A 15,940-nucleotide genomic window follows, 5' to 3' on the forward strand; every position below is an offset into this window, starting at 1 on the left:
TCTGTAATCCATGGTTGGTCTTGGAGAGAAAATGGTACGGCAGTAGCGTTCGTTTTTTATGCTTTTTCGTCATTCAGAGTTTTTATTTGGTTCAAGTTCAACGCCCCACACTGTTTGGTGTTTGGAGATCTCGTCATGCAGCTACTGGACCAATAGAACTCGAGAAGAAGGGATGAGGAGGGGGGGGGGGGGGGGGGGTGTTCATAGACAGGAAGTGACATCACTGCACAACAGGAAGTGCAAAAAGCTCTGGCGTTGGTGCTTGTAGGCTCACAGTACCATAACGTAACGATGCACCCAGTGCTCTGGTGGTTATTTGGTATTTGTTATGCAGTATTAATAATCATAGCAAATATGAAGAAAAATGCACGATGGAGAATATGAGATATGGTTTCAGAGAGAGCAGTGTTTCCCAAACAATGTGGTCGGTCGCGGACCCTTTCTGGGGGTAGCCGAGGACATCCATTTTTTTTTACTTTTCAATTCTGTTTTATATGTAAAAAGAGATCTTTGAACACAAAAACATGAATTAAAAAAGAAAAGGTAATACTTAAAAAAAATCAATAAGATTCAACAAATCTAAATGAGCGCAGATCTTACAAGCTCGCAAGCGCTTCGCGTTCGGGCGACCCGTAGCGAGCTTGTCGACTGGCCCATTGTTCGCCATTCAGTAAAACCCCAAGGGGGTGGTTCCAGCGTGGCCATAGGGGAGAGCAGCGTTCTAAACTAACGTATAGCGTTGGTGTCTCCCGGGGTGGCGGGAGAGACACGGCAGCAAGAATTTCTTGAAAATACTGATTTTTTTTAACGGGTTTGGGACAACATGCTTTTCAGAGCACGCATCGTGTCAAATCTACGGGAACATCTGGCGGGGCCTTTACATACACACCGAGCATTGGCACTCACAGCGGTTTGCTAATATCTGTGATTGCTGTTTGGGGGTGGGGAGGGGAGGGGAGGGGGGGGCAATGTTACCGTGGTTTCTTTTTCATATATTGAAATTTAATCGAGACCAGACTTCGGTCCAATGAGCCGATATTGACATAATCCACAAAATGCCAGCGAAGTGTTTTTTTTTCTTTCTCTTTTACCGTTTTGTGTCGCTGAGATGCTTCTTCTAGCCCTATTTTTCGTAAGCGTCATAAGCAGGAAGCTCTACGACCCGGGGTGGGCGGGCACAAAGACGGCCCCCTGACAGGGGGGGGGGGGGGGCAGGCATCATTGTCCATCAGCGTGGCAAAAAACAGAAAATAAAGCAAACAGTTCTTTTTTTTTTTGTTCATAAATACTCTCATCACATTCACTTGCATTTAGTTGCAGAGCTCATAATAATACATCTATAATATTATCTCCTGAGAAAAAGGGGTGAATTTTCCAAGCATTGCATACATTTCTATGGTCTCGTCTCCGTCTTATTAACGATGACAGCAAAAAAGAACTAACAAAAACAAGACAGAATGGGGCGGGCCGTACTTCGCCCAATCCCACTCCATGGACAAAGGGGGGGGGGGAGGGGTTTCAGTGCTTTGTTTGTACTCCGTGGCGTGGGCCGAGCCGCGCGCCAAAACAACAGCGGATCTACAAGTTATCTGCTTGTTGGGGGCGGGGCTGTGTCCGGCCCGCGCCTCTCCGTTCCACTACGGAGTATAAAACAGGCTTTAACGTGGCAGGTCTCTTTGGCTTCTCCACACAATGTTCTATTATCCACTCACAGGTTTCTGTTTCTCTCTCTCTCTCTAAACCGGCGACTCTAACTGAGGACACCCGTAACAGACGCAGTTTCTAGCATGGGAACGACTCCATTCCCACATCAAACTAGACTTGACAACAGTGTTTAAAATGAGCCGCCAAAAAAAAACATATCAGCGAATGAACAGGGTGTTAATCGTTTTTGATAAAAGCAACATATTAGTAAGTCGAATGTTATCCATATCTAAAGTTACAAATTAACGTTGAACTGGTTAAAAAGCCCTCTCAGCCCTTCCATAAGTCTAACCCATCCTCAAGAGAAACGGAATGGAAAAGGAGCTTGCCATGCCTGTGTCACATTAAAACCTCTTTCACAGAACCAAAGGCAGGTGGTATGGTACATTACATAAATGATGTGGTTGCATATAAATTATAAATATAAGCTTCTTCTTCTTGTATTTTTTTTTTCTTCTTCTACCTTCTTCTTTTGATTTACAGTGATTCCATTCTGCACTCTTTGAAACCATCCCACAAATACACAGACAGTACCCATTCCCGTTAATCTGACACATATCTCCAGAGCAGCAAAAAAGTGTTTGGATTCTTTCCTTCTCTCATTCCACAATGTTGCTGTATCTATAAGGAGCCTGATTCAAGTCTTGCGAGGCGTGATGTCGCTCGACAAGATTAAACAAAACAAAGAAAACCGTGGCATTCTCTACTGAACAAAGCGCCAAACGCCTTCCTCAGTCGAAAATAAGCCAGACTTTTACAATCCCGAACAAGTTTCCACACTCCGTCCGCCATCGAGGCGACGATTATTGACATTTGAAAAGTGTTAGAGAGAAAAATAGGATCCGTTTTTGAGATCATCAACCCCAGATAATTTCTCTTTGATTAACCTCTTAACGTTCAATTTTTGACAATGCCTCGATCTCCTGGTCGAGCCACCACTGTGGTCTGAGTATTAGTGTCTTGTGGACTATGATTATTCATGCAAGATTTCTGATCAAAACATGCCATCATGCAAGTCATTTCTATGCATTGAACAAGCACAATTATTTATGTATTTGTTTGGAAATCTTTCTGAGTAAATGTAAGCCCTTGGCCCGAGTTGACCCTTTAATAAACAGACCCTTAACCAATCGGTGTGAAAGCCCATGTAGAAAAAGCCTTTTGATGCGGGTATAACAAAGATCAAATGACTAGAAGAGTTAAGTGACATGTGGAGGCAAAATGTTGAAGATTCTTATTTTTTTCTGTTCTTATTTTTTTTTTTTTACCTTTTTGTTTTTTTTTTTTTTTTTTTTTTGCCGCTCAAATTAAGTGGAGATACAAGTATATTTTAGCATTAACAAACAAAACAAACCCAAAAAACCCTTCCATTGCTCTGGGTCTTTTGTTTGTCTTTCACTCACCAGTCGTTCTTGTGGGTTTTGCTCACACAGAGTGAGTGTGTACGTTTAGTTTCAATGCTAAAACGACACAGAAAAAAAAACCCTCAATTGAACTCTCTGCTTTTCGATGATTCTTCAGACATCAAGCAGCGTTCCTCGTTTTTCCCGTCTCGACACTGTTTTGCATAAGAATCCGTTACCGCGCCGCGGATTCGTCGCTAGCGTCCCGTCTCGTTCGCGGGCCTCTAAGTGTGCAGAGTCTCTTGTCTCGTCCGTTTAGAGCCAGCAGCAAAAGTGAGCCGCCTGCCACTCGGGCAGACACAGACATTTTTACGTAGTATTCCGTCTGTCGGACGGTCTGTCCGTTCCCTTTTGTGTAAAGATCAGTCTAGATGCAACAATGTCACACAGTACGCTGATTATGTTTGGTTTTTACTCAAGTTCAAGTGTCTTCAAGCCGCCGGCCGCGGCGGGAGCGGCCGCTGCTATCCCTCTGCGTCAATAAAAGAATGAAGTCTGTAAACAAAAGTATTGAATAGTATTCTTTTCTTACTTGCAAATGAAATAATCTGTACATCTGTGTGGGTTTAGATGGTTTTTTTTCCTCTCACTTTGCTTGAAGTTACATTATTATAATAATTTATTGTTATTACTGTGATTATTACTTCCGAGACACACTCTTTAACATTTTGATTCCCTGATGTCTTTTTGGTTTCGTCCCTTCTCCTTGCGTCCGCCCTTCTTGTTGTTGTTGCCCTGATCGTTGTTGTCCTCCTGCTTCTCCTTGTCGGGCTTGGTGACGCTGTCGTACGAGGGGAGGGACGCCGTGGACGGCGTGCCCTCCTTCTTGTCCTGCTCCTGATTGGTCGTCCGGCCGTTCTCCACCTTGCTGGCCTGCCGGCGCTTGCACTTGAAGCCCCGCCGGGACAGGTGCGAGCGGTACGCCCGCTGGATGATCTTGGCGAAGACGTCCTCCTGCTTGCGCCGGAGCGTGGTGGTGATGGGCTCGTACGACACCTTGGACGGGTTGGCGGCGATGAAGCGCTCCTCCATCTGCTGGCGAAGCATGTCCAGCTCGCCGCTGTCGCCCAGCACGCGCTTGGTGAAGGCGAACAGGATGTCCAGGCAGTGGATGCGGTCGCCGCTCACCATGGGCATGTCCATGGCGATCAGCTCGATGGTGTTGGGCTTGGCGATGCGGAGCGGGTGCTCCAGCGTGTCGGCGAAGTCCGACAGCTTGGAGTAGGTGATGAACTGCGACGCGTCGGGGTCAAACTTCTCCCAGACCTCGTAGAAGGTCTCGAAATCATCCTCGCTTAGCGGGTCGCTGCTCTCCTCCGTGGCCACGCCGAAGTTCTCTAAGATGATGGCAATGTACATGTTGACCACAACGAGGAAGGACATGATGATGTACATAACGAAGAAGAAGATGCCCACCGACGGATTGCCGCAGTCGCCCGTGTTGGGCGTGCCGGCGTTCTCGAGCAAGGGGTCACAGTCGGGGGGGTAGTTCAGGATCGGTAGAAGGAGGCCGTCCCAACCGGCCGAGGTGGTGATCATGAACAGGCAGATCATGCTGTTGCCGAACGTCTCGAAGTTGTACATGTCGTCGATTCCCGCGCCGTATTTCACGTAGCCAAAGTTCGACATGCCGAAGATGGAGAAAATGAACATGACGAGGAACAGTAACAGGCCAATGTTGAACAGGGCAGGGAGGGACATCATCAGAGCGAACAGCAGGGTCCTAATGCCCTTTGCACTCTTGATGAGACGAAGAATTCTGCCAATTCGGGCAAGACGGATGACCCTGAAGAGGGTCGGTGACACAAAATACTTTTCGATGATGTCGGCCAGGAACATGCCTGCAATCAAACACACAGCCAGTGGGGAGAGGATTAGGTCCTTACTAATGATATTATTTTATACTATTGCATTATTTAGACAACACATGAAGACACATACTGTACCTGTAGAGCACCTATAAGTCTGACGTCATTTACACATCCTAACTGGGTTGCGTTTATGTTTATCCCCCCCATTCTGAATTCTCATAGACTTTTTCTTATATCGCGTCAAATAAGAACTGTGTTCCCGTCATACATGATTCTGGCGCTTTCACTCATATGGATGTGAAGCATCAACTGATGGCAAGAAAACACTATTGTTACCGCCACCGAATTAGTTAGATTTTCGTTCGAAACTGACTAACAAGTATGACTGACTGTATCATAAATGTGTCTCTGTATCATAAATGATACAGAGACCAACATTATTGCACAGACAGTTTGCTTATTTTTGGACCACAATGCTTATAGCCTATATGAGATGATTTTCTGAAACCCAATGTATTCTCCATAGAGAAAACAAAAATTCTGGGAACCAGGGGATGAGCGAGTGACGTCAGGACTTCTGTGGTCTATGCCGAACCAGATCGATTTGGTTTTCTAAAGTAGCAATACCACAATCTAGAAAAGAATATACTCTGTTACATTAAAAATGTTACATGAGCAACCGTACAAAGTATTGGCATCAACATGTAAGTATAGTAACTTTAAAGTTACTCAAAATCTCTTGAATATAGATGATCTACAAGCTCACAACATGTCACATCAAGACACGTTTTGAGCTTGTAAATCAGATATGCATTTAGTGGAATCTATAAATGAATGAGTGACTAAAGTGTAGCGGAGTAAAAAGCACGATATTTTCCTCAGAGAGTAGTATAAAGTATTGAATAACGTAAAAAGTTCCTCAAAATTGTGTGGCAAACACAAATCACTGTATAATCACATGTTGACAGCAAACAAGCCAAAAAACATGCCAATAGGCTCTGTGCAGCATACGCCATTTTGGAAATAACTCTTATCTACTTCCTTCACAGGTGTTACCAATGATACTAATTAAGGCTCTGTTCCATTTAATCTCCATAAATCTGACAATCGGGGACATGAAAGGGGGCCCTATAGCCCCTGCCGTTTTGACCGTCAGAGAAAAGTGCCCTCTCCGTCCTGAACTGAAATTTAGCATTTTATGACGAAATAATTCCCCTCTCGCCCCTCTAGCTCGCTACCCCGCTACGCAAACTACGCAGCAGTTGATTTTTTTCCTCCCAATAGTAAACATAGGGGGCCCAATAGTTTTTAGGGGGCCCAGTACGACGGGCGGGAGTCGCTTGCTCGCTTCCCCGTCAGTGACGTGAGGAGGAAGTGACGGTCTTCCGTCGTTGGCCCCCCTCAATCCCGTGTTGCTTAAAAACAACAAACCACCCCTGGACATGAGGATAATATATTAAACAAGACTTTGGGGCAAAGCTTCATAATTTACCCCCGGTCTGTAACCAACAAAAGTGTGTTCTTATACATGACATCCTCCATTTCACCATGTCGGCACTCGGTGAGTAATTGCTAATAATATGAACGTTTTCTTCCTACATTCTGCACTGCAGGCAGCACAGTGACGATATGCCCCATTGCGCCCGCAGCTGCATTGTTGTCAATTAATCTGTCTTTAAAAAGTTCTAATATTAATAATATAGAATATTGGCATTGGCTCTTGCACGAATGTTATGTGGACAATGTAGCAACGTGGTCAGTACTCAACAGCACTGTTTGCAAATGTAGTAGCCAGGCTACATTTAGTCACAAAGACAAAAAAATATGCTGCTGATGAATGGGCAACACACAATCAACCAAACAAGCTGAACACATGGCATTCGATCATTGAGGCAGTTGAGTGCATGCACACACAGCCGCTCACAAGTCACAAACGAAACGACTCAGGGATCAGGGTTTAGGGCACTAAAAACAGTGAGGCAACTACAGTGGGCACATGAGTGTGCTCCTTTTTGAGGGGCGCTAGACCCTCCTATATACAGGTTTAATGTTTGTCTTTCCTAGACAAACAAATGAAGATTGTTTTGAGTGTAGATTTGTAGGCCTACTGATTGACTCAAGAATATAACCTTGTGTCCCCCACTCCCCACCACCCGCAAAATGGTGTCTGGCACCCCTAAATAAAACCAAATCCCTTTGCACGTCCCTGCTGACAATGTTCCTTAAATTCTTCATTTCCATAACTCTGAGAGTGTATACAAATGGAACCAAATGGATCCTTATGGGTCCATTTGCGCCATTTCCATCCACCAAACCTGGAATGGAACGGAGCCTTAATTAGTATCATTGGTAACACATGTGAAGGAAGTAGGAAGAATAATTTCCAAAATGGATACGACCATATGAGCCTATTGGGCTACAGTATGTACCAAAATAACAATCTAAAAAAAAAAACAGTGGTTCTCCAACTTGTTCATGTCAAGGACCAGCAAACTGATATGTATTTGGTTGCAGATCCTCGTCTGAAAAGATTTTGTGCCAGAGACCCTATAAGAGAAGATTGGTGTTAAATTCTTTCAAAATTCTTTAAACATCAACTATATAGAGTTTAAGTGGTTAACACATTTGGCAGACCCCTAACTATGCTTTGAGAACCAGTGATCGTAAAAAAATAAATGCTTTGTTTGTTTTCCCATCCTTTCTCTTTACTCATTAACTGCTGGGGTTTCTCTAGAACAGTCTTCAGCCTGCACTGCCATCAATCAATGAGCATTTTTAACTATATCTTTCAACACCCACAGAATATTTAGTTCTATGACGATATACTGTAAACACCAAATGTCTCAAAAGAAAGACGAGAGTCTCTACTTTCATCCAGAAAAAGAAGTCTGTCACCGCAATGTTCCGTTCTTTAGTTATTGGCAGGTGAACATAGCTTGTTTCCACCAACACACACACACACACACACACACACACACACACACACACACACACACACACACTCACACACTTTGTGTACTCTTCTTCGGAAGTCGTAGAATCACTCACAGGTTGCGGAAGAGAGTGACCTCTTATCGTACAAAAACACCCAATGGCGAATATATTCATCAATGGCGGTCCCCGCACGCGCCTCGGATCAAAACGACGTAATATATTTCGGCGACATATTCGGCCAACACGTACCCACGATGGACAGGATGACCACGACCACGTCGAAGATGTTCCAGCCGATGGTGAAGTAGTAGTGCCGCAGCGCGAACAGCTTGAGCACAAACTCTGTGGTGAAGACCACGATGAAGACAAAGTTCACCCAGTAGAGCACTTCCTCGGTCTCCTTGCTCTGGTCGTCGGTCTCCACCATCATGGTGACCATGTTGAGGCAGATGAGCATCATGATGGAGATGTCGAACACCTGCTGCGTGACAAAGTCAAATACCAGCCCCTGGACTGGGTTCTGTGGGAGGCAAAGGAGAGCAGTTAACAGAGGAGGGTCGGGGGGGTCTGCTGGGAGGGGTCAGTGATGTAGCATTGGTTCTTATGAACAACACTTAGGTCAGCCATGTAAATCATAACATTGTCCACGTACAACATGTAGCAAAAATGCACTCCATTATAGCATTGATTCACACTTAGGTCAGCCCTGTAAATATCATCGTCATTGTACGGCAATCCCTCAATTATTATATTTTTTAGAACCTTTTGTGTCATATTTTACGCTACGTAAATATGTGAATCTTTCCCTCTAAGATCCAGCACTGTCACGAGGACAAGTCGAGAGAACATCCGTTTGTTTCCAAGATAGGACGTAACTTGTTTACGTGTTCACGCTTAACGCCAGCATCGCTATTCTGGGATGCATGGGATGGGTAGGGGCATCCCCACAACCAGGCCATGCCACTCCACATGAATCAGCTTGAAGATTATGACTGTTACTGAATATAACTGTTACTGTTAAAGTACACTTAATACGTTTAATTCTGACGTTAAGTACTCCTGGCAGTTGCTGCAATAATAGCACCGAAGTTTGACATCACTTCCGCTAGGCGCCGTTAGAGGCCACCATCCCCCTGGGTCCCGGGAGTAATTTTCTTTTTCTATTGGGTTGCATGTGGATTGCATCACATCACAACTGTGTTTACACATATGACGATTTTACTCTCAAATGAAGCTCACAAATCGGCTTATGGTGAAAGATGACTACAAGTAAGTAGTAAGTCCGGAATTCTAAATGTACTTGAATACAAGTACAAAAGTATCACTATCAAAATGTACTAAAAATAGCAAATCGACTACAATTATTACAAGCTATTTTTAAATGGTCAAAATGTATATAGGGTCGAAGTGAGTAACGTAATAATAATCAAAACCTAAAAAGTAACTAGTAACTAACATTTTCAAATAATTTAAGTGGAGTAAGAACAACATTTAGATCAGAGGTGTAGTGGTGTAGAAGTAAAAGTATTATATGTATAAATTGGAAATACTCAAGTAAAGTACAAATAATTCAAAGTACATCACTTGCAATACCTGGCAATGTCGCCTGTGGGCTGATTTAATAGTTTCTGTTTGGAACACAGTTCTGGTATGATGCAATCTTTTCTCTTTGGGAATTCCAAAATTTTAAAAAGCGCCTGACCCAGAGGGTAGCGGGAGTGAGGTCAGGACCTCGGTACGCTATAGCTGGGCGCAAATGATAGATATATACCTTATATATCTATACAGATATATATATATATTGTAGGTAGATAGATAAGTAAACCTTTAGCGATCCCGACGGTAATTCAGGTCGCGCCGCAGTAGGCATGGTGAGGAGTAGACAGATTGAGGAGTAGACAGATTAAAACAACGTGGTGAGATAAATAACAATAAACAATACATTTCAAAGCCTGGTTGCCTGGTTCTATTTAGAGCTTCCCTTTGTTCTTTTCAACGGAATCATTAAACACATCGCTGCACAACGCTAGTTAGTTGGTTGGTTGGTGCATGTACAGAAGAATGACATAAACTTAATAATTATGTATAACGAGTTGAATAATAGTAGCTGCCATGCAGCTGTGACTCGGGGCCGGGCATTTTCAGGAGGATGAGGAAGAAGAGGAGGAAGAAGGAGAACAGGAGAGGAAACACAGGGAGGATCCATTAGCAGAACGGTTAAACGTTTGAACACGGCTTTCTGTCTCACCACAGTACATGGATGCCTCGATTAGGTGTGTTACAGTGTGATTGAAAAACCAGTCGGATTGAAAAAGGAGTGCTCGTTTTCTCCGTGTTCACCTCCCGTACTCCCCCCGCGGCAGGAAAAGAAACGGCCTAATCTGAGGTACCGAGCTAAGGGGCTGGGATGGATTATTTCATGATTCTGTCTCTGTTGGTGCGCAACTTGGACGGCGCTGAGTCGACTGAAGGTGACTTCGCAAACGCTCTGCACAGCGGTGCCTCTCGTGGCTCAAGTCACCTTCAGGCGGCGCGCCTCCGATGGCGAAAACCGAGTGCACCTTTTCCAATCTGACTGGTTTTCCATATCGCACTGTGACGGGCATACTTCACGGTGCAACCGCCTTGGCCCAGGTTTTGAACTCACAACCTTTGGAAGTCCAAACGGCATGCCGTGATCGTGTCGAGCTACCCGGAGAAAAACGGGAGAATCCCAGGTGTCTTCACACCAAGACACAACCGACAGGGTTGCATGGAGACATATTAAGCATTTTCTAGCTGCTAGAGGGTGACAGAAACGGTAACACATTTGTATAACACAGCAAATACAGCAAAAGTAAAACTACTGGGCTATGATAAAAAAATTAAAAAAAGGAAAGAACTGAGCATGAAGGCAAATTGATAAGCTACATGAACCTGACTTCATAACTCCTGCCAGCGTGAAGTTATCTGAAAACATTTCTAGGCATACTGGTTACTATTCAGTGCAACTGGGGTTACTGAAGTAACCAGTGCATGGATTTGGTGAGGAGGACAAGAAGAAGAAATATATCCAAGCAAATGGAAGTGTATCATCCCTTCGGCAGAGTTGTAAAAAAACACAGTTTCGCTTAAAGTCTCTTTCTTGCATGAGTCAAGCCAGTTATATATATATATACCACAGCATAAAAGTCAGCTAAAGCCTCAGGTGATACTATTCATATCCATAAAAAAATAAGAAAATAAATCAGAAAACTTTTTTTTTTTCTTAAATCATAATATGTCTCTAATCCACACATCAGCACAATGTAGCCTCAGTAGGCGTTTAGCAGGTTTTTATTGTGCATCATCATCATCCAGGGCTCTCAGGAACTCTCAACCTTAGGCACCAAGGTTGAGAGTCATGAACTCGTACTAGAGCTTTATTTGCCAAGTGAGAAACCGTCGATGGCTTCACACTATGACGTAGGCAGTCACCAAGGGGTTGCAGTAAAGGCAGATTTCAAACTAGTGTCAAAAAATGTATGTGTTTGTGTACTTCGTCTAGACAACAACATAGAGATGTTTTTTCATTTATTTTTGACAATGCTAGTTAGTTGGTTGGTTGGTGCATGCTCTATAAAGAGGAGGAAAACGAATGTTTTACTTTAGTCGAACGATGCTCTCTCTCTCTCTAGGTTTACGTGAAGATAGCCAGCCTGGTCGCCAAAGAATAACGTCGGCATCGCACGTTTCTGTGATCCACAGGTACGTTGAATGTGGAGCCGACTTGTTGCATATCAACATTTCCAGATGCGGACCATGTCAAGCTCAAAAGGTCCTACAGTAGATTTCGTCAAAGATATGTCGAAACGGATTGACAAGTGATTCCCATCCTACTGATATGCAAGTGGAACGAACGGCGTTGAGTCATCAGCACGGCCGTCGCACCGCTCGGCACTGCCTTTGTTGCTCGGCTGGCGCCTCGCTTAGGGGGTGCGGAGCCTTGCTTGGTGGGCGGAGCCTCACGGGGCTCAGGCCCGCTTCTGACGCCATCCTTGCCTTGAAAAGTCGAGATTCAACGTATCCGCGGTTTGCAGAAACATGAAATGGCAACGTGTTTTACGGCGTGGCTCCTTTGAGGCGAGCCGCCTAGAAGAGGGTCCGTCCATCTGTCTGCCAGTGCCAAATTTCCGCCAGTAGGCCAAGGAAGTAAATCCCTGATTTCCCTGAAATCCATATTTGGGCAAAGACAGATTATGAAGCAATCTTTATGACGTCATCAAACAGGACGCCAGAGATCCACAGGGAAGCCACGCCGTTAATAGAGACGTTCTTGTTTCTCTGGCGATTGGGTCTGGTCCAAAACGTCTGACTAGTTCTGCTCACTTGGGCCACTAGGGGGTATACTTGGGTACGTTTGGGGCGAATGGTATGAGGTGGTAAGGAGGACATACGACTTTATTTGTTACGTTTTTATTGAAGTTAAATTTTTTTTTACTTTAGACGGTCGCTCTAGCGCCACCATCAGGACTATTAGCGACATCAATGCCAGATGAGGAAGGAATGAAGGGTAGATTTCCTCATTGGAAGATGCAGAAGACGATTCAAGACGCAAGATTCAAGAATGGCAAATACAGAGCTGCCCGGCCCCTAATATAAATGGGTAATAAAGTCTTCACTAACCAATGGCCGAGGGATTGGCTTCTGTGGTTTCTTTGAACCTAGTTTCTTCATGGCATTGTAGTACTTCTTCTGCTCTTCCGTCATGAAGATATCCTGACCTCCAAAGTAAAGGCATAAGGAAAAATTCTGGTTACAAATTGGAAGCATTTGGAAATCCGGATCTGCCGATATAATCCAAATGTTGTGGTTAATAATGATAATAAAGACTTCATGACAAACTGGTACACGCCAACACATCCCATGCACACACAAGGGGCGTGTGTGCACACGCACACTTGAGCTTTGATTAGTAGGCTATTCTAATTATTATTTAGATGAGACTTTGACTCTTGTTATGAAAAGTGCCTTCCAAAAAAATGTGCTTACATATTTGTAGTAGAGGTTGCATGCTTCAACGTAGAGGTCTTCACGGGTGCCGCCCCAAAACTGGAAAAGCTTCGAGACCACAACCCGAGACCCGGTCTGGGTCCGGGTCCACATTTAACTAACAAGTTTGGGCAGTGGTGGGAAAAAGTACTCAAGCTTTTCTTTACTTAGGTAAAAGTATCAACACTGCAATGTCGAAATACTAATACAAATTAATTAAAATGTACTTGAGTAAAAGTACAAAAGTATTGGTTTCAAAATGTACTTAAAGTAACCACAAGTAGAAAGTAGTCTACTCATTGTGCAGAATGTCCCGTTTCACAAGTTTTCGAATCTTTTGAAAATGGCAGATCTACAAGCTTGCAGATCGGCTATTTTGAAATGGCCCGAAATGTCTATTGGGGCGTGGTTCATGTATTGTGTTTTGTAATAATACTCACAATCTACAACGTAACTAGTAACTAAATAAAGTACAGCATTTACATCTGAGATGTAGTGGAGTACAAGTAAAAGTATTGGAAATTGGAAAGATTCAAGTAAAATACAAATACCTAAAAAAAATACTACAGTACCTAAGTAAATGTACTTAGTTACTTTCCACCACTGAATTGGGCTTCTAGTCGTTCTCAGTACGAATTCCCCCCACCTTAGTGTTCGGGTCTGTCATTAATGAAAACAACTAAACAGGACTATTGGGATCCAATCAGATATCGAGAACAAAATTCCCCCGGGTCCGTCAGAGTTCTGGGTCCATTTTGTACCCGTGAAGACCTTTACTTCAATGCACTGCAATGCAATGCTAATAAGAATAAGAATAAGAAGAGGTGGAAAAGTAGAAAAGTAGTAAAACTCTTATCTTTTTCTTTTGCTGGTTGAAGTTGTCGATGATGACACCGATGAAGAGGTTGAGGGTGAAGAAAGAGCCAAAGATGATGAAAACAACAAAGTAGATGTACATGTAGATGTTGTCCTCATAGATGGGCTGGTCTCCCACCTGCACACAGTTTATTTATATAATAAACACAGCTGTACCTCGTCAAATGAATCGGGGAGCACAGCCTGGGAGCAGGCCTGGGGGTGGGCTCGTCCCAGCTAGCCTACCTTTCTGGAGTCGATGGCGGCGTACATAATGTCCATCCAGCCCTTGAACGTGGCCTGTGAGAGGGAGGGGCAAACATGCAATGTTCAATTCAGTTCCTTGTTCAACAAAATTACACTTTTTTTTTTAGTCATTGCAACTCGACTCCACGCAAATGCATTTTGAGGGCTTGGAGCGCAAAGGGCATTATAAGTGAAAAAAATCACAAGAGATTGTAATTATTTAGTTAAAACAACCTAAAGAAAATAAAACCATGCCTAATCTGTATAAAAGCTGTGCTTCAATATGTTGTTTTTAAGCAATCTTGCGCTCCAAGCCCTCGACTTATATGACCCTCATCACTATTAGAATGCACAGAAACAGACAAACAAATGACAGAAAATAACTACAAGAATGCACCAGGAGAAATAAACAACAGACAAGGTGTTAGTTAATGTGACAAAAAAAGAAGGTTGCAGACACAGAGACTTGAGTTTAAAGGACAGAAAGAGAGTTGCAGACACCAAGACTTGAGTTAACGTGACAGGAAAGAGAGAGAGTTGCAGACACCGAGACTGGAGAGTCCACGGGTGTCCAGGCGATCGCTCACCACTTGCAGCAGAGCCAGGTACCCTGCGCCTACGTTATCGAAGTTGATCTTCACGTTCCTCCAGCGGACCTCGGTGAAGTTCTGATTTATGAGCGCGAAGCACTCCGTCTTGTTGTTGACGTCCTCATGGTTAAAGTACTCCTCGGATGTATCGTTCCAGCAATAGTAGTACTTCCCCGCGAACAGGTTGACGCCCATGATGCTGAAGATCAGCCAGAAGATCAGGCACACCAGCAGCACGTTCATGATGGAAGGGATGGCTCCCACTAAGGCATTGACCACCACCTATATGGAGGTCACACGGACAACACACAATCATGATGGAAGGGATGGCTCCCATTAAGGCATTGGCCACCACCTATAGATGGAGGTCAAATGGAGAACACACACACACACACACACGTTCAAGATGGAAGGGGTGGCTCCCACTAAGGCGTTGACCACCATCGGGACACACACGGAGGTCAAGCGGAGAGTGAGCGTTTCAACACGTGGAATACAAGAATCCGCCTATACCTCGGAGCGTCCGCCACCAGGTATTCTTAAACCTCAGTAAAGCTCAATGAAACCATGCCTAAACTTAAACTTATTCCTAAAAGTAACCTCAGGGAGACCATGCCTAAACTTAAACTTATTCCTAAAAGTATAACCTCAGTAAAACTATGCCTAAACTTAAACTCATTACGTTAACCTCAGTAAAAAGAAAAGAGAAAACGGTCCGCTGGGGGCGTGGCCTGGGGGGGGGGGGGGGGGGGAGCGGTCTGTGGAAATAAATGGGGGTTAAGGCCTGGGCCGGGCGGTCCAGGCAACTTGGCCAGGTAATCCAGCATGGCAGTGTCTCGCAGGTTCGAGTCCCGATCCCGACGAACTTTGCTGTGGGTCTTCCCAGTTCCCACCCATCTCTCTCCCCCCCCCCCGTTTCCTGTCAACTTACTATGTATCTATCATTAAAGGCAACAAAGCCCCGCCTCCAACAAAAATAATACTAAAAAAAGAAAGAAAAATAAATGGGGGTTAAGTGTGTTTTGGGGAGAGCGTCCTGGTTACCAACACATATACCACCTCTATGAAAGTATGCTCTCACTCGCACGCACGTGCGCCCACGCACGTGCACACACACACACACACGCACGCACGCACGCACGCACGCACACACACACACACACACACACACACACACACACACACACACACACACACACACACACACACACACACACACACACACACACACACACACACACACACACACACACACACACACACGCACACGCACACGCACACACACACACGCACACACACACAGAGCCAGGCTCTATTGGTATGCTAGATACTTTTCTACAGCAAGATAATCAGCACATACTGTACATATATGTGCCTGCTAGATACT

At 44.3% G+C, this 15,940-nt stretch overlaps 1 protein-coding gene across 2 annotated transcripts in view; it reads right to left on the reverse strand.

The window, feature by feature from the left end:
• Positions 1-2,021: 2,021 nt before the first annotated feature.
• The window catches only part of LOC308323101 (sodium channel protein type 8 subunit alpha-like), a 72,811-nt gene continuing 58,892 nt past the window's right edge, over positions 2,022-15,940 (reverse strand). For both annotated transcript variants that reach the window (XM_080774714.1, XM_080774713.1), the window contains exons 20-25: positions 14,551-14,835; positions 13,964-14,017; positions 13,719-13,856; positions 12,497-12,601; positions 8,102-8,372; positions 2,022-4,948 (exon numbers count right to left, since the gene is read on the reverse strand). In XM_080774714.1, coding sequence (XP_080630840.1) covers positions 3,768-4,948; positions 8,102-8,372; positions 12,497-12,601; positions 13,719-13,856; positions 13,964-14,017; positions 14,551-14,835 — 2,034 coding nt within the window. In that variant the 3' untranslated portion in view covers positions 2,022-3,767. The remainder of the gene's footprint in view (positions 4,949-8,101; positions 8,373-12,496; positions 12,602-13,718; positions 13,857-13,963; positions 14,018-14,550; positions 14,836-15,940) is intronic.

The sequence above is a fragment of the Protomyctophum bolini genome (assembly GCF_963924005.1).
Source record: "Protomyctophum bolini genome assembly, chromosome: 2".
In the NCBI taxonomy this organism is placed as follows: Eukaryota; Metazoa; Chordata; class Actinopteri; order Myctophiformes; family Myctophidae; genus Protomyctophum; species Protomyctophum bolini.